Here is a 25,124-nt window from a genome sequence, read left to right on the forward strand (position 1 = left end):
TAGGGAGAATTTGACTAGCTTTTGTCTTTGACTATTCCTCTAGTGTCCCGGCGGAGCCTTCACACCCGACATCCACACAACTAAGGAGTTCCCAGATGATGTGGTGACCTTCGTAAGAAACCATCCGGTCATGTTCAACGCCATCTACCCAGTGGGGAGGAGGCCCCTGGTGGTCCGAACCAACGCAGACTACAAATACACGTCCGTGGCCGTGGACCAGGTCATGGCTGCTGACGGCAACTACCAGGTGCTCTTCCTGGGCACAGGTATGAACCACCCGAGCAGTGAGATGAAGTTCTGCGTTCAGTTGCATCCCACTATCATTTAAGACCAGATTCTAAATCAAGTTATTACTATTATGTTAAACTGGAGGCTCCATCCATCTGTTGGTTCGCCCCGTCTCTGAAAGAGATGTCTATCAAGTTAAGAATGGAGTAATTCGATTTTGGTGGTAAAAGGTTAACGGTCAAGGTCACTGTGACCTCACATATGCCTCTGTTTGTCAACACAGCATCTCACACCTGGGGAGAATTTAGTTACACTTTGACTACACAAACGACAACGGTTCTCACCGACATGTTGTCGGCTAAGACTGTTGGTAGCAAAAAGGAGTTATTAGATAAACGTCAAAGGAGAATGGAAGGAGCGACTGAGGGTGGAATGAATCATTTCTGGTGCGTGTGAATATGGCTCCACAGCGCTCCCCCCTCGCCTGTGGCACCACCACATTTACTGTACCACCATCCTGGATCCAAACTATCAACAAACTAATTGACTTGATAAGACAATTCCCCACACAAGTCTTTATTGATTTGTTACATGAGTAAATGATTGCTGGGAAGCCTTGCATCACCACAGCTGAAGGCGTGGCACATGACAGCGTGACGCAGCATGTCGCTTGAAACTCTAATAGATCATAGATAAGGTAACAGGACAAGGTTGTTTACAGGCGGACCTTCATAAAAGTATAATAAAAGTACATGTGACTTGTTTTTAAACTCTGATCAGGAGCTTAAATGTTCAGAGTGCTCATCTAGACCACACAGACGCTGAATTGTTCATGTTCACGTGCGTGTTTCATTCAGAAAGCCTCAGCTGCTGCAGCTCCTGGGACTCGCTGGCATTTTGCCCTCCTAATGGCCTTTGTCCTCCAATTCCCACTGCCACAGTTCATTTTGCAGTGGGAGCCGGTCACGGCTATCGTGGCTAATTCAAAAGCAAACATGGGTGAAGGAAAGGGGTTTCAGCGATGGCACGCATGTCTGGGCACTGACTGCGGCTTAAAGTGTGTGTGTGGTTAGAGCTCATGTCTGCTTTCTGCCCCCAGACAAAGGCACAATACAGAAGGTGATTGTCCTGCCAAGCAATCGCTCCCTGCACGAAGACCTGATCCTGGAGGAGCTGGAAGTGTTTAAGGTCGGTCTGTCTTTTCCCACTTTCTCTTTCATCCCTTTTCTTTCCCAAAATCAAAGGCAGGCAGGAGGAGGAGGAGGGGAGGCACCCTTGGACACAACACAAAGGCCACGGGCGGACAGACAAAGACAGGGTGGCATTCAGGAGATGGATGTTCTGCAGCACAGACTGATGGGAAACATGCTAATACACCAGTCTGGGTGTTGCCCTGAAGGAACCTTTGCACAGGCTGTTTTATCTTAGACCAAACCCTAAATATGTGATCAACCTGTGATCTAAGATGAGGCTCTGCAGCTCCTTTTGATCTCCTATGGGATCTAAAGCATAGCAGCTTCGGTCTCAGGAGATTTATTCAGAAAATACTGTATGCAAACAAAGAAATGAGAAATGAATGGCTACTGCTGTTAATGAAGGAAACATTCTGAGTCTCCTCATCTAATCCTCCACAAGACGGCTAACATTCACATTTCCCACTATCCCTCAGGGTTTTATAAATGTAATCTGTATAAATGTACTGTTTTTCAGAACCAAGCTCCTGTTACAAACCTGAAAATATCATCAAAAAAAGTAAGTAAACATGCTTCCGGCTTTGAATCGCTCACATATTTTTGTTAGCTTCTACCGTTTTATTGTTGCTCATCGCCTGTAGCCACCACATAATGCAGTGAAAGAGAATCCTGGGATGCATAATAAGCCGCTCACAGGAAAGGAAATAATAAGCCATAATTGTTTTGGCGCTCTGCCTCATTTTCCTGTCAGCCCAGGCTCTTATTAAGACAAACAGGCCGTGTGACATTTGAACTGTTTGCTTTTCAGCAACAGCTGTACGTCAGCTCGGAGTTCGGGGTCTCTCAGGTCTCCCTGCACCGCTGTCACGCGTACGGCTCAGCCTGCGCCGACTGCTGCCTGGCCAGAGACCCCTACTGCGCCTGGGACGGACTCAGCTGCTCACGCTTCTATCCCACCGGCAAAAGGTAAACAGAGGTCTACAGATGTTGGAGACGTTTGTGAAACGGCAGATCAATCTACAATCTATACAATCCCATCTACAATGGGTTTAATAGAGAAGCTCCAGATGGATAATTTGACTGGAATCCTTCGGTTCTGGACGGAATACAGACGTTGTAAAGCAGCACCTCTCACGGAGCAGCTGCTTGTGTCACATGCAGGTCAAGTGTAGTTTGGTTCCAGAACAAAAAGCTCAGCTGCTCTTTGTTTTTCCTCCGTCTGAAATGTGTCGGCTGTTTACACACGCTTTCCCCCGAGCTGCTCAGCGCGAATGTGCACCACTGAGTCAGATTTTCCTCCTTGCTTTGGCAGTCGCTGCTCCCTCCATAGTTTCAATATGAGAAGAGGAAAGTTCTTATTGTGTTTGCATTCATGTGCGTGCCTTCTGTTTTTTCCAGGAGAAGCAGGAGACAGGACATTATCCACGGGAATCCACTGACTCAGTGCAGAGGGTTCAATCTGAAAGGTATCTTTGGCTCTGCTTGACAAACCCTCAGGGCTTTTCCACCCACCGTTGCATTTACCAGACTCTTTCCAACTAATTGGCCTAATTTTACGGCTCGCTATTTACAGCTCGCTAATTACGCTGCCATCAACCTTACAGCAGGAGGCGGCGTGGACGAAGCCGCAGCTTAGCTTAACGAAAAGCAGCTAGCAGCTCACGGGCTACGTGAGCTGCTAGCTTACTCCAAAAGTTTACGTGCGTTGTCATGGGTTCAGGTAACGGCCAGTCAGCATGCAGCTTAGTGAGAGGAGAGGATTCCCTTCTCCAGTGTCCCGTTTCCCTCAACCACTCCCTTTTCTAAATTAACGTGAGCTTGGGGAACCGGCCATATGGCTATTACCACTAATTAGTCACGGCCCTGTCATATATCCAGCTGAGTGACGATCCGTTTAGCTGCAACAAAAACGACATGGTAAATGAGACGAAACTCAATTTGGTCCAGTGTGCAGAAGCAGAAGCCGTGTGGGTGGAGTCTGGTCATGCTGCAGGTGTCAGCCTGAGCTTCGTGTCAACATTCAGTCTCGCTGCGAGGACTTGAGACAGATTTTAGTCCATCTGTGGGCTTTGTGTCTGTCAGCAAGTGACGTATGATGTGCCCCCCTGTGTGTGTGTGTGTGTGTGTGTGTGTGTGTGTGTGTGTGTGTGTGTGTGTGTGTGTGTGTGTGTGTGTGTGTGTGTGTGTAGCCTACAGAAATGCAGCGGAGATGACACAGTATGGGGTGAAGAACAATACCACCTTCCTGGAGTGTCTTCCCAAATCCCCCCAGGCCTCCATCCGCTGGCTCATTCAGAGAGACAACGACAGGAGGAAGGAGGTCAGTGTGACATTTAAAGTCAAAGATTATCACAACAGCCCAGCAAAGGCCCATGAAACAGGCTCCACTGATTAAACGTCTGGTCGTATGGTGAGAAATCTGATTAATCACGTCGTAGCAATAAAATGAGCTGATGATAGGACTGACACAGTGAACAAGCACCAGCAGCAAACTATTACAAAGATACAAAGAGGGTGATGCAGATCAGACAGTATATGAATGACGGCTTTCAGGAGGAAACGCTTCACAAAAACCTGACACCTTTTATACAGCGAAAGGTTATGGATGGATTAAATACAGCTCAGGGTAAAGGTCGGTTCATGGCCTTTTCCTCCTGAGAATACAAGTTGGAGTTCTTCACTTTTACACTGTGTAATCATTAGAGGCTGATTTAAAAGAGGTCAGTGGAAGCACCAGGATTCTTTTAAGTTTATAAGAATGCAGGGTTGTTTTAGTGTGGTACAGCTGTACAGGTCTGGAGCTTCAAATGAACCCAATCCAGTCGACTTTCTTTACCTAATGTTGCACAAATACCTGCATGAAAACACGATGAGGTTGTTTAAGACTGGACCTCGCTGTGCCGCCTGCAGGTGAGGCTGAGCGAGCGCGTGCTCTCCACGGAGCACGGCCTCCTCATCCGCTCCGTGCAGCCGTCCGACCAGGGCCTCTACTACTGCCTGACCACGGAGAACGGCTTCAAGCGCACCGTGGCCAAGATCCGCCTGAGCGTGCTGAGCGAGGCCATGGTGGGCGTGCTGGCCGACAAGCAGCAGTCGCCGTGGGCCTGGGCCGGCTCGCTGCACCCTAAGGCCCTGCTGGAGGCCTTCAGCCCCGCCGAGAGCATGGCCGTGCAGCAGTACTGCAAGGAGCGGAAGGAGCTGGTGAAGCTGCAGCAGAGGCAGCTGCAGCAGCCGCCGCCTCAGCCGCCGGGGCCTCTCCGGGGAGACCTGGCCAAGCTGAAGCCCTTACTGGACCGGAGGAAGAGCCGCAACCGCCGCAACCACCTCCCAGAGGTCTGAGGGGGGCGGAGGCTGCCCAAACGGATACGCACACGTTTTCCACATCCTCGTGTCCCATCTCTCACCTCACACCACAGAGCTGAACTGTGCCTGGACAGTCGGACGAGGACGCGGCTGTGAGGAGTTCTATCCATCATTTGCATGAGGCGCTGCGACCAGATGGCTGAGCCCCGCTCTTCCCCACAAGTCATTAGGTTGCTGTCGCTGTCACGACACAAACTCAAGAAGCTCCTGTAAAGAGCGCCACTTATTCGTCATCAGTTAATAAACATAAAACATCATGGGAGGAATCAGACCAGCCGGATATTATCTCACAGTTTGTTCAGGGGGATTTGAAGTTGTGACGATGGACGGTGATTGAAAAGGGAAGAAGGGGACACATGCATGTTTGTCAATGAGCGTCCTTGGTATTATTGTAGTCTTTTATCAGAGTATATTCACTTTGAACTAACGGAATCCTCTATTCTAATATGAAATCCCATCTGATAAAAAAACGAGCAACAGGTTGTTGCAGGTTAAAACCCAGTCGCCTCCCGTCCTGATGTTGATCTCTCCCATATTTATTCCTGTTCTTTTTGCGGATGAAAGATCAATGCACCACATGTGTACAATAACATCGGGTAGTTTAGCTTAGCTTAGCACGTGTTGCTCATTAGTGAGTCTGTTATGTCATAAAAAAGCAGCATTGCACATTTTTACTATTTATTGTCATCACACAACCCTTAACCAGCTCCAGACTGAGCGCTGTGCTCACTGTGCAGACAAGTTACTTGTTCCAACTGCGTAGATCTGATGCGTTGGTTCAGTGTGTTGGTGGGAACGATGGCGTCCACGTCCTCATGTGTGACCTGTCTGCGATGAAGGTCTGAGCCCATATGTGAACAGTTTTTCATGTAGATACGTCATCTGCTGCTTGTTTACTGAACGCTTTGTTTGTCTCATCCGTTTAAGTTAATGTGCCAACTTGTGTGGAAAGCGTTTCCATTGTGTATGTAAATATTTCACCAGCTGAACGACGGCTGTGTCTGCGAATCGCAGAGACGCGCAGCATTTTCATCTCGCACTGTTAATAGATCTGGCCAATGACAGGGCCACCTGTGTCATATTAGGCTTAGAAGGTGTTTTTTCTATTTATTAACATCATCATGGCCTGAATAAAACTGTTCAGATAAATCTACCATGAAGATTGTACGTTTTTATTAGCATGAAATGAACTTTGAGCCCTGATCGCATTATCATCACTTTGTTAACTGGCCAGATAGCACAGTGTGGTATCTCTCACTGCATATGTGATAGTGGTGTGATTAGTTTGTTGCCAAGGTGCAGTTTAAAGCAGGCATTCGCTGAGAGGTGAATAAAGTGCAGATTGTGAAACACAAACCCATAAAGCAGAGGTGTCCATCTGGTATGAAAAGCTGCTTCTCTGTAAATTTGATCCAGCCCGTTTTTATTACGCTCAGTGTGAACGGTGGTTTCAGCACCGGCTCAATCATAGTCATTCAACCAAAACCCGACTTTACAGTTATTTATTCATTTTCACAACAGTAGTTCGGCAACAAATAAGAACATTTGTACATTTCTGTTCAAGCTCGTTTGTGTGAAGGACGTCCTGACAGGTGCTCGCTCTCTAGAAATCCCTGATTGAGTACGTTGGTGTTTGCATCACGATACTTGGCAAAGCAACTTAGCAGATTATAAAATCACAGTTTCCCCCCCAGTATCAAAGAAAGCAGAATACAAATAACACTGAAATCACGTCCTAACACGTTAATCAAAAGGTTTCATGTCCTGTAGCAGCTTAAATGCACTGTGCCCACACACACACACACACACACACACACACACACACGGACGCTCACGCCAGCTTGCCTTCTCTCCTCCTCACCACAAAGTAGGCGATGAGACACAGGCAGAAAACGGAGACGCCGATGCCCAGCAGCGCCTTCTGCACCACGTCCAGCATCTGGATGCGTGAGATCAGCTCGTCTTTGAACATCTGAGCCGTCTCGTCGTCCACCGACGCCGTCTGTGCGCAGGGACAGAGAGGGAGACGTTTACTCAGGAGCAGCCACGCGGCGGCGGGGCCGCGGGCGGCGTCTCTTACCTCGTTCAGCCAAACCAGAGGGAAGATGGTGTAGTTCTTGACTTTCTTCAGGACCCTGCGGAGGTGGGAGCGCTGCGTCATTTCTGTTCCTCCCTGAAAGCAGCCGAGGACGCGCGCGCTACTTACGTGATGATCTTCGACGGCCCGTACACCATGTTGACCTGGATCCTCTTGGCAAACCTCAGCGTGAACCCAGTTGTCTGCAGCAAAGGGAACACAGCGCGTTACTCCTGGTCAACCTCAACCAGACAGACTCCACACAGACTCAGGCTTTCTACCGGCTCCACGTCCAGGAAGGTGAAGTGATGCTCCTCGCTGGGCTGGAGGCCCAAGACGTGCTCACGCAGAGACGCGCTGCCGTAAAGGAAGTGGGGTAGGGAGATGTAGATGGGCCGTCCTGGGCGGAGAACGAGAAGGCAGAGGGTGAAGCACAGGAGCATTGTGGGATACCGGACCTGGACCAGCGGGCGGACCTTGCTGGCAGGAGCTGATGTCCAGGGCTCCGGCCAGGGTGCAGTTCTGCGTGACCTTCATGTCCCGGCAGAAGCACTTGTTGTCCGGGTTGATTGTGGGGGAGGCCAGCGTGGACTGCTGCAGGGTGTAGCGGTACACCTTGATGCCTTTCAGGTCCAGGGTCTGCTCATAGGCCGCTGACACCGACCTGAAGGCCACACGGAGAGTCCGTGAGGTCACAGTGGTCAAAATACAGGCGTGATCAACGTTTCCTCTTCACCTGCAGATGTCTGAGGAGAAGAAATACAGCAGCTGCTTCTTCTTCACGAAGGGAGGGAAGGAGGAGGCGTCTGAGGAAAGAGACACCAACATTCATCTCAAAGTTGCCTCCACTGCTTTAAAGGCGGCGGTTGATGATCGTGAGCTGTACCTGTCCCGTTTAACATGTTGCAGAACTCGTCGTCCCAGAATTTTAAGGTGCTGTCGGGACAAAATGAGATGGTTTCAGGAATGAGGTGGTTCCTACAAACCTCGATCCAGATCTCAGCGTGGCATCACTTACTCTTCTCCTCGCCACCTGTCGATGAGTCCCACTTTGGAGATGTCATCCTTTCCCGTGTGGACGTTGTAGTAGCCGTCGTAGGTGCCGTTGTACTGGCAGAGGAGGACTGGGTTGAACTAATGGTGTCGTTTAAAACCACGGGTCTAGTTTGTGTCTTGTCACTGTGTTTACTCACGGGTGAGAACAGGCCAATGGTCTCGTTCAGGATGGGGTCCCTGTAGCCCCACAGCAGCTCCTTGATTGTGCGGCGCTGGAATAAGGAGGAGTTGCTGTTTTTTATCCACTTCTCCAATAGTATATGAAGCCCTTGGGGAATAAGTGAATAAGCCGCCTGGAATGGAAAACAACAATGTTGATCTGTAGGTTTTTAAGCCCTCTGCAAACACATTTATGATTATTTATGTTGTTGGTGTCGGTTATTAAAGTGCGACCCATGTGCTCGACTGCTGTGCATACACCAGCTGCTGTCGCTTCCCGAGATAAGTCTGGAATAATCCTCTTTTATAGCCGTGGAGCTGCGTAATTACTGCCAAGCTCATTGATGTCGCTTACACTGGGGCTTATCAAAGTTTAAAGAGAACGCACGGGCACGGCGCTCATAAACAGCGATCCATGTTGTGAGATGGGAACGTGCAAGCTGTTCATGGTTCCCAGACTCCGGGAGGAAAATGTCACCATCAGCCGCCTGTTTGTCAGCACTGAGCTGGAGATGCAGCGACGGCGATTTAGTTCTAGTGTTTTAATTGGAGTTTAACCAACGAGGTCAAACACCTGCGGGATGTGATAATAGCAAATATTTAATTATTTAGGAAGCACAGACGGCTTCTGCCAGAGGTTTTCGTGTCAATACAACTGCTGGTCACCAGGTGGCGGTAGTGAGTCGCATTCAGCCAGGACTGTGTCTGTGCGTAAAGGTTGGCTTGGATTTGTCTTGGAAGGTTCGTTCACACTCTGTTTTTCCAGCTGAGTCTCAGGACGATGTTGGAGCTCGTGTTAACGCTGCTCGTCCTACTTCAGCTGCTCTCTTCGCTGCGTCTGGCATTTAATTTTAATCAGCCTCTATCGCAGCGATAACGACTTCACTGATACCACACTTCAATAGCTGTTGAAAGTCTGTTGCACAATATTCTTGCTCCATGTCTGATTTTATGATACAAACTGAGCGACGGATATCGCTTTCACAGCTCGTGCTTTTAGCAGTAGGTCGGTTCACGCTCAAAATGCACCACAAGCAGGTCAGAAGCCAGAAAAGGTCACGGGTCCCAGAAACAGCACAGCAGATTTTAGAAATCACCACTCAGCAGGGTGACACTCACTTACAGCCACGGCCACGTTGAGCGACGTGACCTCGTCCTCCTCCGGTCCCACGGACAGGGACGGCTCGAAGATGGCGCCCTGAGGTAGCAGGAAGGCGGCGGTGTGGTTGGCGTGGAATGAGATGTTCTCTTTGGGAAGGTATCTGATCCTGGAGGAGCAGAGGGCTCACATAGGTTTGATACATGTATGATGGAGACGCGAGCTGCAGCCAAATAACACGGCGCTCTCTTACTTATATGTGTAGGGTCCTTTCTCCACCACCACCGGCACGGCCCCGTACTCTATGACCTCGATGGGGTTCTTTACGTCAAAGAGCCAGAGCTGCCGGTACACAAATGCCCCCGTGGACACCCAGTTGTCGTACGCTGTTGTTCCAGGCTCAATGACGGCTTCCTAAAGCCCACGGAGACACGGGGGTCTATTTTTAACACACCTCCAGACTGTCAGCAGGCCAGCTGCCCACCGGCACAAGAGCAGCGCCAACCACTTTCAAACTCCTTGAATCTTTTCAAAAACATCTTCCCGTTAGGCTGCACAGATTTGTGTTTAGCAGAGGAATCAGCTGTCAACCACACACACACACACACACACACACACACACACACACACAAACACGCGCCTCTCCTCATTCACCTTGAGCTCCGCGCAAACATTCACACCCGCCGCCGCCGGATGGCAGCGAGCCCCGTACCTGCTTCACCGTCCCCTCGATGATGCTGTTCCCCACGGGGATGAGGACGCCTCCCAGGATGGCCACCGCCGCCCCAATCACGGCACCGGCTATCAGCCCGCACCTTCTGTTGCAGCAGCCCATGGTGGTGCTCGCGCTCCGTCTGTGTGCCTGGCAGCTCGCGCTCCGTCTGTGTCTGCGTCGCTATGTGCAGCCTGTCTGTGTGTTGGTGTCCCAGCAGAGGCAGCGGCAGCGCAGGCAGGCTGTACCATCAGAAGGAGCTGAGAGAGCGGCAGAGGCCAGATAAAGGCACAGGCACAGGGACCTCGTAAAGGGGCTGTATTAGGACGGGGCAGGTTTAAGGTCCAGTGACGTATCAGCGGCTCTTATCCCAGCAGGTGATTAGAGCTCGGTACCTGGACTGCTGTACTGCACTGTAGGCAGGGCAGGTCCAGATACGCATCTACCTTTGTCCTGTCCTGTGCCGTCCCTGCTCATCCTCTGACCTGCTGAATGATGAATGAATGATTAATCAGAGGCTCCTTAAAAAGATTATCTGAGTCTGCGCTTATGGATATTAGATCAAATGGCTTTTACTCCTCCTTAAAAAAGCCATTTACTGTTAATCTGGAGCTGTTGTGGTGATGTAAGTGATAGCTATCGACACACCTGACTGCATGTGCCACAGGCCGCTTTCAGGTCTTCTGTGATCGGCTGTCTGTTTCTGCAAAGCACCACTTCATGTGTTTGATCCACTGGGAGCATAAACCAGACAGATGTCACTGTCACAGGCTCCAAAATGCACAGTCCTACACTTCCCATGCTGCACTGCTCCAGCACATCACCAAGCATCACTGTGACTCACTTCACTGTAATGTTTATTTTCCCCACGAACAAAACATCCTCCAGATCCACAGAGGCATTATTGAACTACCTTCGACTGTGTTGTGCTTTTGTTACAACATGACACATACTGTGCATTTATCTATAATTCATGTTGCCGAGCATTGTGAAGTTGCACTCCATCGCCACTGGAGGGCAGCAGCAGCATTCATACAGATACGGCCTGTGTATTTACGGGGTTTGTCTGGCTTCAAGGTGCCAGTACAGACTGATTGTGATTGTGAGTGATTGTTTATGCTTTTGGTCGTCGCATCGACTTCAACCTGCTTCCCTGGCTCCAATGTGTGCTTGGAATGGCATGATCATCCCATGCAGAGTCTTAAGCTGTATTGTGTAACACAAATGAATCTTTCATTAGCGGAAACATTGTCCGTTCCAGAGAACATGAACACAGTGTGTGTTTTCTGTGTCAGACATGCCATAACCTTTTTTGCATAGGCGATACACCCACCGCCTCTTGTCTCAGACCTGGAGGTGGCTGAGGGGAAGCTCCAGCCAGTGCAGGGCAGCACTGGAAAGGTCAATGCCACACATTTGCATGTGCCTCCAAAAGCCAGGTTTGAAATGAAATGTTGCATGGAAAAGCAGAGAGATTGTGTTTCCACCAAGAGGTTGTGACAGGAAACGCCCCGAGCTGCAGACTGACTGTTGACTTTGACTTGACTTTGTCCTGCAGGCTAAATTATTTAAACCACAAACAATGGTTATGTACATGTGATTGGCTGACTGGCAGCCATAGTAGTACCCGATTACAACATCCTGTATATGGGAACTAGTAATGTAGTAGATGTAGTAATAATGACTTTACACTCAGATAACTTTAAATTATTACTATGTTAAAGCGTGTTTTACTGAATATCACGTGATTTGTCTAAAATGTGAATGTGATGAGTTTTCATTTGCGTTAAGCTGTTGGGTGTGCAGACTTGACGCATTTACCTTTCAAAACGTTTCCGGTATGAGAATTTAGCTTCAAAATAAAAGGGCAGACTAACGTGAATGTCTTATTTTGCTTCTGCGATGCCATTAAAAGCAAATGAAAAAAAGCTGTCACATATTACTTATTGTTGCACAAAATACACGTATTAAAATATGATTGATTTCAGAAGTAGTCTAGCGTTTTTTTAGTGATCATGTTTTACTAATTTCTGTAGCTCTAGCGTGTGTAATGAACATTCTCTCTTGATAAAACTTTTTGTGTTTTTCTATTTTCATAGTAATTATTATTATAGTATTAACAAAATATTTATGTTGTATTATTAGGTACATTATAGCTGTAAATGTGAGATTTTTTTCGTTTTCTAATAAGCGCTTAACCTACGGATCAGCCCTCTGGTCCTTTTATTGTGAAAGCTCGCTTCGGAAGTAGCGCGGTCGCTGCAGCTCGCTGGCTTCTCTCTCCAGACGCGGTTGCACATACGACAGTAGAGGTGGGAGCTGCAGCATATGGAGGCAGACGCATCACCGGGGAATCGCTTGTGTATTGAAACAGCCCTCAGACGGATCCAAGGGGGATTTTGAAGTCAGCACGCTTCAGCGGGACGAACACACGCTCCGCTTTTTATTCTGAAAAGTCGCCTCGCTTGCCGTTTCTCCCCGTCGATCGCCCGTCGTTTGGAACAGGGCGTGTGTGCGGGAGGGGAGCTGCTTCGCCGCTTCATGCCTGTATACGTGGTGTTCTGGATATAAGCCTCGAGCCGAAGGACGCGGTCCAGGATGGGATGCACGCTGAGCACGGAGGACAAGGCGGCGGTGGAGCGCAGCAAGATGATCGACCGGAACCTGCGGGACGACGGGGAGAAGGCGGCCAGAGAGGTCAAGCTGCTGCTGCTCGGTAAGGGGGCGGCCGGGGTCGGTACCGGTACCGGTGCGGCGCTAGCATCGTCCCATCGAAGGCTAGGCTAACGTCCCCAAACCCGCTACTGTGGCTCGGCTCATCTGCATAAATCACCCCGAGAACCACGATGAGCCTGTTTTTAATTGGGGTTTTAACCGGGTTTAATAGCAACACGGGGAGTTTCTGCGCGTCGCGAAGCGTCGGCTCCAAACACGCTTGCTGCTCCCTGTGGGCTCAGTTCAGCCCGGTGACAGTTGTGTGTCCGTGTGTTGTCCAGACAACCAGACACCGAGCGGGAGTGATCACGCATGAACTTTAAATGGCAGCCGAGTGGGATCGCGCACCCACAGTCGGTGTTGTCTCTGCTCCCGCGCAGACCTTTACGGCCACGGGACCGGGCCGTGGAACTTTTCCACCGGCCTCTTTGACAGTTGTTGACATGCACACACCCAGTATGTGGGTCACCAGAACAGGGCGTCTGCAGCGCGTGCAGGCACCTCGCTCGCTCGCTCGCTCGCGCGCGCGCGCGCACGCACGCGCAGGCCTGGAGACAAACAACGGCTCGTTGTCTCCCCGCTCCCAGACGCATTCTCTCGTTTGTCTTCATTTCCTAGTGAGAGTGCGGCCTCGTCTTTGTTTTCCCTCTTCATTCCTCAGGTGCTCGGTGCCAGATGGGGCTTGTTGGTTTGGAACCAGCGAGTCGGGTCTGGTCCCTGCTATGCCGCCGTAGGGCGCCAGTTTGGCCTGCCAGTGTTCTGTCCCAAAAGCAGGCGGCGTCAGTAGAACTAGTTTGGGCCGGGGCCGGGCCTGTGGCGCTGACCCACGCGAGGCTATGATTGCGGTCGCCAGGTGACAGGTGACCTCGTCAGGTTACGGCAGGAGCCTGTAAGAGGAGAGGCCTGGTGCCCGGAGCATTAACAATGGAGGGAGCCGCTCTCCTTGCGCATGAACACGCTCTGGATCTGGATCTGGCGCCCGCTGCTTCTTGTCAGGCATCTGGGGATGGTTCCAGCCAGCGTGGGGCCGAGGCTCCACGCTGCAGCGTCCCGAGCAGCTGAGTCTCGGTTAGAGAGAGAACAGACTCGTTTCTGTGAAAACCTCACTCTTTTCCCGTTTGGCCCTTGTTTCATTTCCAGTGTCTCTAGGACCCAATTATCCAACCATCCACTTCCACATGCTGAAATAGATCCAATCTCCTCCGCCTAATTAGTCCTTCTATAGCTGTCGTGCAACAGTGGGATGATCTTATTAATAATCCTCAGCCTTCGTGTAACTTTGCTCTCCTTTCTCTCTGAAACCTTCCCCATGTTACATAAGCGAGCATGCGGCGTAGCGTGATGACGGGACGGGACGGGTCGTCACGGCGACCCGTGTGCGGGCGCGTGCTGTCAGTGAGCCGCTCACGCCCCTCACTTGATTTTAGTGGGGGGGGGGTAGAAAGAGGAAGTCGACGCTGAGTGAGAGGGGCAATAAATCATCGAGAGGTAAATAACTGTAGGAGGCAGAACGTAAAAGAGGAAGTGGGATGAATAGAATAGAGCAGAATAATAGCGGGGCGTTGGGCTGGAGCCGCTAGCGTGGCCCCGTTAATGTGGTTCCAACTCCCAGGCCTGGACCCGGTCCCTTCTCCTCCTGACCCACTTACATTCACATCCACATCCACATCCACGCTGAAGACCAGCGCAAAAGCTCTTTACTAATTAAAGGTTCGGTTGGCGAGCGACGGCACATTACTCATCCTCCACCGACATGAGCCCAGGCAAAAGTTAACGCTCAGAAATTTAGGAGTTCCGAGCGGAAAGATGTGTTTGCGGTTGGTGGATAGAAACGACTTTGTTCTCTGTGGTGAGATTAAAAAAAAAATCTCAATTGGGGGTTAGTTTGGATTCTCCTAAAATAGTTTGAACCGCTAGAAACAGAAACCAGCTGCTCCAGTGGTTTGGCTGCGTAGCCGTCGTGCGTGTGCGTGTGTGTGTGTGTGTGTGTGTGTGTGTGTGTGTGTGTGTGTGTGTGTGTGTGTGTGTGTGTATCATGATATTGGAGAGTTTCATTTCTATTGAGGAAAGAAGCACAAGTCTCTTTAAAATCTATAAATGAAGTTGTCACAGTAGTTGTGCTTTTGGTTCAGTGGCAAAGAAAGGGAAGTCGCACCAGAGACAGTTTCCTTGAAGACCTCTAAGCCGTTCTAAGCGTTCTCTGGTGCTAGGAGACCGGCTCAGCGGCGTCCGAGGGTCCGTGGTGCACCCAGCTCGGAGCCGCTCCTGCACCTCAGGTGATGCCCCCCCCCCCACCCTAGCAGGGTCCTAGCAGCATGCAGGGGACTCCAGCATCGGCAGGATGCATGCTCTGCTACGGTGCAGCTTGGGCTTTTTTTTGTTTTGCAACAATGAGGAAAGCAGAAGTCAACGAGAGGTCTCATTATGTAAGCGCGAACCCTGCTCTCTGCTGACACTGTCACGAGGCAGCGGCAGCCGTAACCGTCCCACTTCCCCTTACTGTGTTTCTACAGTAGAGCTCAGGGAATTCACCCGAAAATCTCCCCTAGCGGCAGAGAGGCCTGAAGCTGCAGCCGCCGCCGTCCTCTGACGGGTCCAGTGACGCGAGCACCCAGCACATTAGCTCCCGTGATGCGGTTTATGGGAAGACCCATTAGCGCTCATGCTTCTAATGAACGCGGCCGACGCTAATGTCCCCGCGTCCCCGCGCGATGCTTCACCATGTGAGCGGCCGCGGAGCCTCTTGCAGCGACGGCCACGGTCGCCATGGCGCCGAGCGAAACCAAAGACGTGGCGACGGCCCGCTCCTCTTCTCAGCGCCGCACCGCCTCGTCAGCCGTCCCTCGAGTGGCTCGGACAGTGGCTCGGACTCGCAGGCGCCCGGACCGGTCGCTTTGAGCGCCCCTTCAACCACTCATGCTCTGCTGTCTCACTTCTCTTTTGCGTGTGGCCATTCATTCTCTGATCCATTGTTCCCTCTTACGCCGCATGGTCACAGTGGCTCATTGTATCACAGCCCAGTAAAAAAGGGAAGCGCCGGCGGCCAAAGGTTGAAATGGGCGAAACACAGGCACGCTCATTTAAAACGTTCCCACTTGCTCATCAGCCTCTTCTCTGTGTCTCCTCCAGGTGCTGGTGAATCAGGGAAGAGTACGATTGTCAAGCAGATGAAGTGAGTTTGTGTCGCTTCGGATCATTCTGCACCACAACACGCACGGTCGCGAGCCGCTGGTGTTTTTGTTGCAGGGCCCTGGGTCATGTTACCAACAAGTAGCATGCATTATGGATGGCAGCAACCAGTGGAGCCTATGCATCATCCACGCATTCTGAATACGCTGTGGCAATGATTGACTGGAGCCCAGTGGACGTGTGTCGGACCCGGGGCCTCTGTTATATAATCATTATTCTATCAATTACAGAAAGTTGAATATGCAGAGAACTTGGCTGATGTGTTTGTGCAGGATCATCCACGAGGCGGGTTACTCAGAAGAAGAGTGCAAGCAGTACAAGGCTGTGGTCTACAGCAACACCATCCAGTCCATCATCGCCATCATCAGAGCCATGGGGCGCCTCAAGATCGACTTCGGTGACGCCGCCAGAGCTGTGAGTGGGCGGAGTCCGAACCCGAAGCTGTGTTTTCTCTCTGGCCGCTATTTCCATTATATGTGTGCGCAGCTGTCTCTAAGCGTCCTCGTGTCCCAGTTGACGCGTCGTCCTTTAATTGTAACGGACGCGTAAAGGCTTTGATGGGTGATTTGCGATGTTGCCGCCTCCCAGGACGACGCGCGGCAGCTGTTCGTGCTGGCCGGCTCGGCGGAGGAAGGCTTCATGACGGCGGAGCTGGCCGGGGTCATCAAGCGGCTGTGGAGGGACGGAGGGGTGCAGGCCTGCTTCAGCCGCTCCCGCGAGTATCAGCTCAACGACTCGGCAGCATAGTGAGTCATGCACGCGGCGCCAAAACACTGAGTCACCGGCAGAATAGACCGAAAAACCCCACACTCGCGTTCGTGTCAACAACTTTCACATCAGCTGACGAGGCTCTGAAACGTTCCACTGACAGGAAGCGTAAGTCACACGTCCCAGCCTTCACTTCTGTCCATGTGACTCTTGGACTGTCAATATTTGGCCTGGAGAGTGGAGGCGGGAGCCTGTTTAACCTTTGACCTCAGACCTCAGCACGGGCACAAACTTGACGAGTGAACACGTACACACGGAAAGTTCCCTCTGCAGCCGAGTACATTTCATTTCATTGTTCCAAACATTGAGCAAGAGGCCCGTGGTGCTGAAACCTGGTGATGTCATCAGGGAAGCACAACGTGCCTCGTTTTGCTGCTGAGGCACTAAAGGCCAGCTAATCTCCCCCGTCTCTGCTGTTGTTTCACTGGAAGGCAAACCCTGGCTGTGTTGGTTCTAGTCAGAGGTGGTGCAGAGTGACGTGACCCATCTCTAACTGGAAGGACGGTTTTAAGCCTGGTCTTAATTCCATCATGCAGCCACACGGACGCAGGGAGTTTCCAGTCCAGCTGCGTTTCCCTGGACTGGGACGGGCCCAGAACACAGAACAATGCTCCCCCTGCTAAATGGAGCCATGTGCAGATTAGACCCAGGCTGTGTTCAACCCCCCCAACACATACACACACAAAGCCACGCTGCTATTATGGCTAAATTTAACACAGCAGCACTTAGTTCTTTCTTAGGGGCTCGCTCTGGTTTGGAGATCTACTGTAAATTGGGTCAGAACTTTGCTTTATTGCACCTAAAAATGTAAAGACTTAATTTCCGACGCAAACACTAATAAAATGTGGGACTCGTGAACCTTCCCAGGTCACGGCCCCTGTTCTTCCTGCTGCTCTTTGTTCGCCCTCCTCACACTCTTCTCTCTCCGTGTCCTTCCCTCAGCTACTTGAACGATTTGGACAGGATATCCCAGGCCACCTACATCCCGACCCAGCAGGATGTCCTGAGGACCCGGGTCAAGACCACGGGCATTGTGGAGACGCACTTCACATTCAAGGATCTGCACTTTAAGTGAGAATCCCTCCGCTCGACCTCTGAGTGCGTTAACAGGCCGGCTTCCTGCCGCTGACTCATTCACCGGCAGAGTTTCCCTTTGTGCGTGCACAGTTGTACGTTGCGACACGACCCCGTCGAGGTGCTACTGCACGCACAGCAAGGGTGACTCAGACGGGGCTCCGCTGTTGAAAAGCGGTGACAGGAAGTGGGGGGCCCGGATGCGATGATGTCACCGGAACAGACACAGGATTTCATAGTGGTCACGAAAAACCAAAGCGAGAGATGGAGCAGTTAATGAGTAACAGCGCGTCTGTGGAGGTGAACAGGAGCACATGGATCCGGCCTGACTTTATTTATGGTGGTTAAAATGTTGCCACGCCTTCTATTTTATTCTAAATTCACCCTTCAGTTTGATTATTCCACCCAAATTTCGAGCTGAATGGTTTCAAATGTACCTTGACCGGGAGCAATCTACTGCAGCAGGCCTTTCCTCAGAATGAGCCAGCATCCAACATCTCAGAGCAGCCAAATGAGACCGAGCGTGAGAGCAGTGCAGCGTAAAAGCTCCCACATTAACACCCCCCCCCCCCCCCCCCCCCCCCCCCTTTTTGCAGGATGTTCGACGTCGGCGGTCAGCGGTCTGAGAGGAAGAAGTGGATCCATTGCTTCGAGGGCGTGACGGCCATCATCTTCTGCGTGGCGCTCAGCGACTACGACCTGGTGCTGGCGGAGGACGAGGAGATGGTGAGTGGGGAGAGGTGGTAACAGGTGCTGCTGTGGGCCAGGACGTCCCTGTTCACGAATGCGTCGCCTTCCTCCCCCCTCAGAACCGAATGCACGAGAGCATGAAGCTGTTCGACAGCATCTGCAACAACAAGTGGTTCACGGACACGTCCATCATCCTCTTCCTCAACAAGAAGGACTTGTTTGAGGAGAAGATCAGGAAGAGTCCTCTCACCATCTGCTACCCAGAATATGCTGGTGAGGCGGCGTCTCTCAGGCGAGGCCCATCAGACACGTGCGTTAGCTGCAGTACCGACATTTGGTTGACTCTTGTCTCCTCCAGGCTCCAACACGTACGAGGAGGCAGCAGCCTACATCCAGTGTCAGTTTGAGGACCTGAACAAGAGGAAGGACACGAAGGAGATCTACACCCACTTCACCTGCGCCACCGACACCAAGAACGTGCAGTTCGTGTTCGACGCCGTCACCGACGTCATCATCAAGAACAACCTGAAAGACTGCGGCCTGTTCTGAGGAGAGTGGAGCCGAGACGCTGAAGCCTTTCTTCTTGGTAAGGAACCTGGAACGCTGCTGCTCCAGTTCACATGTCATCCTCCCTAAACGTTCCTCCTCCTGTGTCCTCAGGCAGCGAAGCCGCCTTCTACTGCATCTTTGTGGGAAGATGAGGAGTCGGGAGGACCAGTCACAGACCAGAGCTGTACTATATGCCACTTTTACCAGCTTTATTTATGTTCTTTGTCTTGGAACATTTTGAACTAGCGTCTCAGCGTTTGTGTAGGATGTTTGTATCATTGTAAAAACGTCACAGTAAATGTTGACTCTATTTTTATTTTTATTTTTTTTTTATTTTTGAGAAGATCGCGTTTTTGCTGTTCTTTCTACCGCTCTCTCTGGAAAGGGGAACATAGCCGTTGGTGCAACATGCTTCTTTTCTTCCTTCCCCACAACCACCAGGGAAGAAAAGAGGTACAACTTTGAGTTCAGTCTGTTGGTACTCGTGCCTTCGCATGCCTTTTACTGCGGTCGTAGTCCCGATGCTTGTTCTGTTGCCTGCTGACTCCTTCTACGCATAAAGACGTTAACTGTTTTCATACGTTCGTGTCCCGGCTGTCTTCTGTGTGCTCACCGCTGAGCTAGCGCGAAGACGAGGTACATGGGTCTCCATGGCGACCAACATGTAGCCTCCACGGTCCCTCACCCCTCAGCACTGACCCCAGAAATTCGGGGCTCGGGGGTTTCAGCAGTGTATAAAGTCATTTGGAAGCGAGTCGAGGTTACAGCACACTCAAGTGATAGAAGAACACAGAGCAGTGGCACATTTTACTGTACATTTTAACGTATTTGGAGAGGACTGTGGTGTGTTTGGTGGTAAGGAGAGGACAGAAGACGGTTGATGATCCTTGACGTGATGTTGTTGGATCCGAGCCGCTCTGACAGATGAGGTCCTGGCTCCGTTCATGTAAAGAAACTGCCCCAGCCGTCAGTGTATGTGTATGTTCTCCTGGGAAGGAGAATCTTTGTAGACTCATCTCCCTTATTTTGCTAATAAAACCATTTACAAAGCACCTGGAGCTGCTGCGTCCTTGTCTGTGCATGTGTCTGTTGACGGAGCTTTTTGACACTAATCGAGCTTCGGTTCAAACATGATTGTGTTTCAGATTAGTCGCTCTCGTCTGTCATGCGCCTTAAACAGAACCTGCTTTCATCACTAGTGGCTGATGCTGCGACGCTCTGAGCTCCTACCACGTGAAGCTCTTCCTGTTCCGCAGCGAGCGATGCCTCGTTATCCCCAACAGGGAGTCCCACACGGGCAATTAGAGGCCATGTTGTCCCTTCCTGTGTGGCCTTTAAACATCCCATTCAAGCTGCAAACCCATCGTGCCTGAACATCTGGCCACAGCAGAACAGCTGGCTTGTGTGTACAGGACGTAGAAACATGCTAATGACTGACTGAAAGTGTTGAGCTTCATCACAACAACTCTCCCTCTTTAGCTATAGGTCGACTGAAACACTCACGCGTTTTGCATCCAGATGTTGGTGGGGGGTGGAGTGGCACAGCCAGCAGCTAACCCAAGCGTTGGTCAGGAAGGACATGTTTGCCCCCTCCAGCTGCCAGGCTCCGCCCACCTCACCTGCGGCTCACCTGCTGAACCCTGTGGCGCCGGACGGGAGACGACGTGTCCCGCGTGTCGCCTGCTCGCGTGACCGCGTCAAAGATAACCTGCAAATGTCAGCTCTGTTTACCGTTCAGCTAAAACACTAATAACTGCAGAGCAGGTGGTGGAGCTCGGGCGTCAGTGGACCGAATCAGCAGTATTTGACTAGTGTTTGCAAACATAAAAGCGAAAGGCTGCCGGTCTCACTGGAACAAAGTCCCTGTTGGTGCCTGCACACGTGACGGATGCCCTCGGCGCCTGTGCATTTCAAGTGGCCTTCCAACGTTCTGCATATGTCTCTGCTGCTCCCACGTTGGAGGAAGGTGGAGCCCGTGTGCAGAGCTGGTCTGCGGGTCCCACGGGCGCTGCCAACTGGCGTGGTTGGAGTGTGTGAGTGTGGGTGGGGGGGCATCTGCTGTATTTATAGCACCTATAAAGACTAGAAGACGGTGGAGCGAGCAAAGGGGGCGGCACTGACGGTTCCCACAGCAGTAAACAGAGGGTGGGGTGTGTGTGGGTCAGGACACACACACACACACACACACACACACAGAACAATAGAGGCTTTATTGGCCCTTGTTGCTCCATGGCTGCGTTCGCTCTCCTGTCGCTCAGGGTTTTGGGGCAGCACAGATAAGACAGAGCAGCGTCGGTCTGGGCTGCACATTCTTCCACTCATAGGTAGCGCTTCCCTTTTTAACCACAGCAAAGTCACCTCTGTTCTCAGTTTTCTATTTTAATAATGTAAAGTTTAGTTAGTCACTAATTACGTAATCCCATATTTGCGATTTAGAGAACTGACCCTTTAACGCACGTCTGTGTCATTTCCTGTCTCATGTAAGAAGTGTAAAACTGCCCACAGCTGAAGCAACCGGTGACGTGTTGGTGTCGGCCACATGTTCATGATCATCATCATCACCCCAATTAAACTCTTCTCCTCCGAGCACTCGTGAGAGGTGACGACAGCTTGTCAGTGTGTGGGGAGGTTTGATGTGTTTACGTCTGTGTGACACATACGGGGTGTGTGCGTGTGCGTGTGTGCGTGTGTCACCTGCTATTTTACTGGCCATATTCATTCAGGCTGCAAATTCCAGCTTTCATCTTCAGACACGCAGACACACACACAGACGCACACGTAAGCAAGCACACACTTTTCCCTGTGATGTCACTGATTCCGAGCTCCATGGCAACGGCGAGCGAGGAAGCGAGAGGGAGGGAGAGAGAGGGAAAAGGCAGAGATATTCCTTCATGGTGAGAGGACGGGGCTGTTATAAATAGCTCCTGATGCTTCCAGGTGTCCGACGACAGCGGTGGGAGGGTCTTGTTTCAGGGAGCAGAGAACATTGTGTCATTGTCCAGTGGTGATGTCAGATCACTCTCGATGACGTGAGTCATTTTCGGCCTTCGGATGAAACTTGGTGTCATGTTATTTCGGGGCTTTATCGGTTTATTCGCTGGAGCAGAAAGCTAAGTGCTCTAAAAATGGACACCCTCATCATCTGAGAACGCCTCTGTCTTCATTTCTGTCCGTGTGATTAGTCCTAATTCCCCCCCAGCGCTTTCATTTGTTCCCCGCTTTCTCTGATGCCGCCGCCTTTTCATCCCACGCATTTACACCAGGCACCAAATATAAACCTTTAATGCAGAGGGTTCCCTGAAAACCTGGATCAGGTGGACGATAGCATCTCGTGTAACTGTGGAGCCTCTTCATTGTGTTTTAGTTCAAAGATGACGAGAAGGGAACTGGGATCCAGCAGGAACAGCTGGAAAACAAGCTCTCCTCAGGGCGTTTGGCCTTAAACAGTGCGTTTCCACTCTCATCAGTCACACAGAGTCCTACTAGACCTGTGGCATCACCCTCCACAGCACCAGGCCACAAACCTGCTGTTGCTGGGATCCCTGGAGTTTTACCCATCATCTGAAGGAAGCTGGTTTGTGAAGAGAAGATGCTGCACCTGGTGATGAAACAAACAATTAACACCTTTCTTATATAAAGTGTGTTTAATCCACACAGGGGATTCACTGTTTACCGGACCCCTCGCCCACTGTTAATGGAGCAGGCAGTGCAGCTCGCAGGGCTCAGACCCGCACTCATCTATATTTAATCCTGTAAATGGTCATTTAGAGGCACTTCCAGCGGAATCCGATGCCTAATTACAAAGGGAAAAAGTCTCGGAGGCAAAGCACATAATCAATAGAGGCCGTAATTATCAGCCTCTCTCCGTCTGTGTCTTTTGAAATCATTTACGTTCCCACATGTTCTGCGCCAGAAGAGTGGCTTTAATTATTCATCCACACACATGCCCGCCTCATCTTTGTATCTGCAAACTGCTGTCAGGGCGGTCGAGCCGGAGCGAGGGAGGAGGAGCTGACTGTCAGCAGTAAACATCCCTATGATGGCTTTCTGAGCATGAAACACGGGCAGTTAGACGATCAGACTGGATTAGTTCATGTTCCCCTTGTGTTCAGAAGACATTCCCACTGTGCCGATGCCAAGGCCCACGGACTTCTGGCTAATAGCTCCCTCTAGAGTCGTTTCTGCGGCGCTGCATCCATCACGAGCATGAGCTCAGCCTGCGAGAAGCCAATTAGTGCCAATTTCCTGAGGTGCAGTATCATAAGTGGGGCAATAACGCAGAGGTGTTTAGATCTTATTGTCACTTCCTACAGTTCTATCTGCTGGGAAATGACACCGCTCCCATTGATGTGAGTCAGTCCCACCCACAACTGGCTGGTAACCTCGTCTGTGACTAAGAGCTGAGCAGGAAACAACGGTGCAGAGGCACAGCTGTGTGTCCTGGTGTTTATTAGAAACAGTAGATGAATCAGGTGAAAAGTAAAATGGATTATTCATATCTAGTATGTTTATATCACAATATTCTATTTAAGCTGTCGCATTCATGTAAAGCCAGTGGGTCTGATTTCAGCTCGTACTACTAGAGAAACGGCGCCCCCATAAACCTGTGTGGTCAAATGCAGTACTGCATTTCTTAATCGCCTGGAGGAGGTCAGGCCTGTTCTGATTGGCTGAACACACCTGGCCCAGGTAATCAACAGTAGTTTGGTAGGAAGAGTTAGACAACACCCAGGACAGTGGCTGTCATCTCATGGACGGGACAGACCAAAGCCCTGCAACGAATTCAGAAGTAACCACATGCTGCAAGTTCTGCCACTACTAATAGAGTTAGAGTTAATAGAGTCAGGATTTTTGGTTTTCCTCATTAGTTAGTTATGTTGGTTGGATTTAGAGGAGCTGAGGAGTAACGGAGTCATTTATCGAACAATTTAGTGAATGTATTTGTGTGAGCTCATATTAACTGTTAGTAAGCTCCTCAGGCTATTCCCCACTAAAACCTCTCAGCACTCAAAGATGCACTACGTCCAGTGTTACTCTGCCTCAGTGCAGCTAGAAACACAGTAGCGATGATGAAGGCCACTGTGGACTTCGTGGAGCTGCAGGTCTGCTCGTGCGTTGCTGCGAACTCCTGGCGGCTATTTAAAGACTTGCTCTGGCGTAACCCGGCTCTGTGCGCGATGATGCGATAAGGACCCAGCGTTGCCGTGGCAACTGCATCATCCAAGGACGCGCGGCTGCCGTCCGTCAGAGACGAGGCATTTCTGAGTGTGTGCTGGTGTCGAGCCTGCGCCGCCTTCATCACTATAATCAGGTGGGTGTTCAGGCGAAACAATCACGTGTCCTCTCAAAGCGCTACATTGTTGCTGCTGTTCCACTCGTCGCTCCCCGTTTGCTAAAGATCACTCAGAGTTTAATGGAGGATTCCCTGTGACTAAAATAGGCGATGGCTCCATCTGAGCGATGCGATGCCACAAGAGATCCATAAAACTCAAGCACTAAGTTAGTATTTATGAATCAATACATCATCTGTGCGGCTTTTATCCCAGCGTGCAGCAGCGTGCCGTCCTTCTGCATGAAGGGAAACAGATTTATAGAAAGAACAGTGAAGCAACTGATTGAATAAGTCGCAGGGTGAAGTACTCTGTCCCTGATGTCTGTCCGTCCGTCCGTCCCATAAGCAGAAGCACAAGTCATCGATTTGTGCCGGAGGGTGTGTTTGTTTCTCTCCCTCCCCGCTGAGGCGATCGTGCCCTGAACCAACAGCCCGTTGTTTGCCCACAGAGGGGATCATGTCTGCCGTTGCGTATCTACCCGAGGCGCCCTCGTCCTTGGCTCCCGTCAGGCAGCGCAGCTCATTGGGAGTCGCATCACAGGGCTGCCCGCCGGCGGGAGGCTGAGACACTGCGCTGTGGCGGATGTCCTGTCACGGACCCGTGCGCTTGTCGCAGTAGCAGTCAAAGGATGCTGCGTTGCGTCTGGGAGCATCCCCTTAAATAGGTTTATCTGTGGTGAAATGTGTTTTCAGTCGGTTCACAGTTGAGGCAGATGGACGCCCACCCGGACCCTGGTTCCAATGGAGGCCTCTTGGTGCGGCTCCGTGAGCTTTACGTTAATCCATGCCTTAAATCAAGACTCAAACGTAACTACAGGACGACTTTACGGCTGTTTGGACAGCGTCCTGTGGAGCCGTGCGGCCGGTCCTGCCCAGCAGGGGGCAGCATGGCTGCTTCACTGAGCCGGAGCCGATGGAGG

The 25,124-nt window shown here is 51.0% G+C and overlaps 3 protein-coding genes across 8 annotated transcripts in view; 2 read left to right on the plus strand and 1 right to left on the minus strand.

The window, feature by feature from the left end:
- sema3c (sema domain, immunoglobulin domain (Ig), short basic domain, secreted, (semaphorin) 3C) overlaps positions 1–5,937 on the plus strand; it is a 37,544-nt gene extending 31,607 nt beyond the window's left edge. For all 6 annotated transcript variants that reach the window (XM_029162694.3, XM_055512085.1, XM_055512084.1 and 3 more), the window contains 7 exons: positions 44–266; positions 1,328–1,416; positions 1,939–1,980; positions 2,230–2,387; positions 2,820–2,887; positions 3,611–3,741; positions 4,332–5,937. In XM_029162694.3, coding sequence (XP_029018527.1) covers positions 44–266; positions 1,328–1,416; positions 1,939–1,980; positions 2,230–2,387; positions 2,820–2,887; positions 3,611–3,741; positions 4,332–4,760 — 1,140 coding nt within the window. In that variant the 3' untranslated portion in view covers positions 4,761–5,937. The remainder of the gene's footprint in view (positions 1–43; positions 267–1,327; positions 1,417–1,938; positions 1,981–2,229; positions 2,388–2,819; positions 2,888–3,610; positions 3,742–4,331) is intronic.
- A 333-nt stretch (positions 5,938–6,270) lies between these two features.
- Positions 6,271–10,226, minus strand: cd36 (CD36 molecule (thrombospondin receptor)). Its single transcript, XM_029162699.3, has 12 exons — positions 9,888–10,226; positions 9,429–9,589; positions 9,200–9,344; positions 8,055–8,210; positions 7,880–7,971; positions 7,748–7,797; positions 7,598–7,667; positions 7,338–7,525; positions 7,143–7,261; positions 6,991–7,064; positions 6,865–6,919; positions 6,271–6,786 (listed from the first exon to the last, which is right to left on the minus strand). The coding sequence occupies exons 1-12, from the start codon at positions 10,008–10,010 to the stop codon at positions 6,616–6,618; spliced, it is 1,404 nt and encodes a 467-aa protein (XP_029018532.1). The 5' UTR covers positions 10,011–10,226; the 3' UTR covers positions 6,271–6,615.
- A 1,939-nt stretch (positions 10,227–12,165) lies between these two features.
- On the plus strand, positions 12,166–19,930 carry gnai1 (guanine nucleotide binding protein (G protein), alpha inhibiting activity polypeptide 1). The gene is made up of 9 exons (XM_029163212.3): positions 12,166–12,603; positions 15,732–15,774; positions 16,064–16,205; positions 16,380–16,537; positions 17,502–17,630; positions 18,230–18,359; positions 18,443–18,596; positions 18,682–18,909; positions 18,984–19,930. The coding sequence occupies exons 1-8, from the start codon at positions 12,486–12,488 to the stop codon at positions 18,870–18,872; spliced, it is 1,065 nt and encodes a 354-aa protein (XP_029019045.1). The 5' UTR covers positions 12,166–12,485; the 3' UTR covers positions 18,873–18,909; positions 18,984–19,930.
- The last annotated feature ends 5,194 nt before the right edge of the window (positions 19,931–25,124 follow it).

This window comes from Betta splendens, chromosome 9 (assembly GCF_900634795.4).
Source record: "Betta splendens chromosome 9, fBetSpl5.4, whole genome shotgun sequence".
Lineage (NCBI taxonomy): Eukaryota > Metazoa > Chordata > Actinopteri > Anabantiformes > Osphronemidae > Betta > Betta splendens.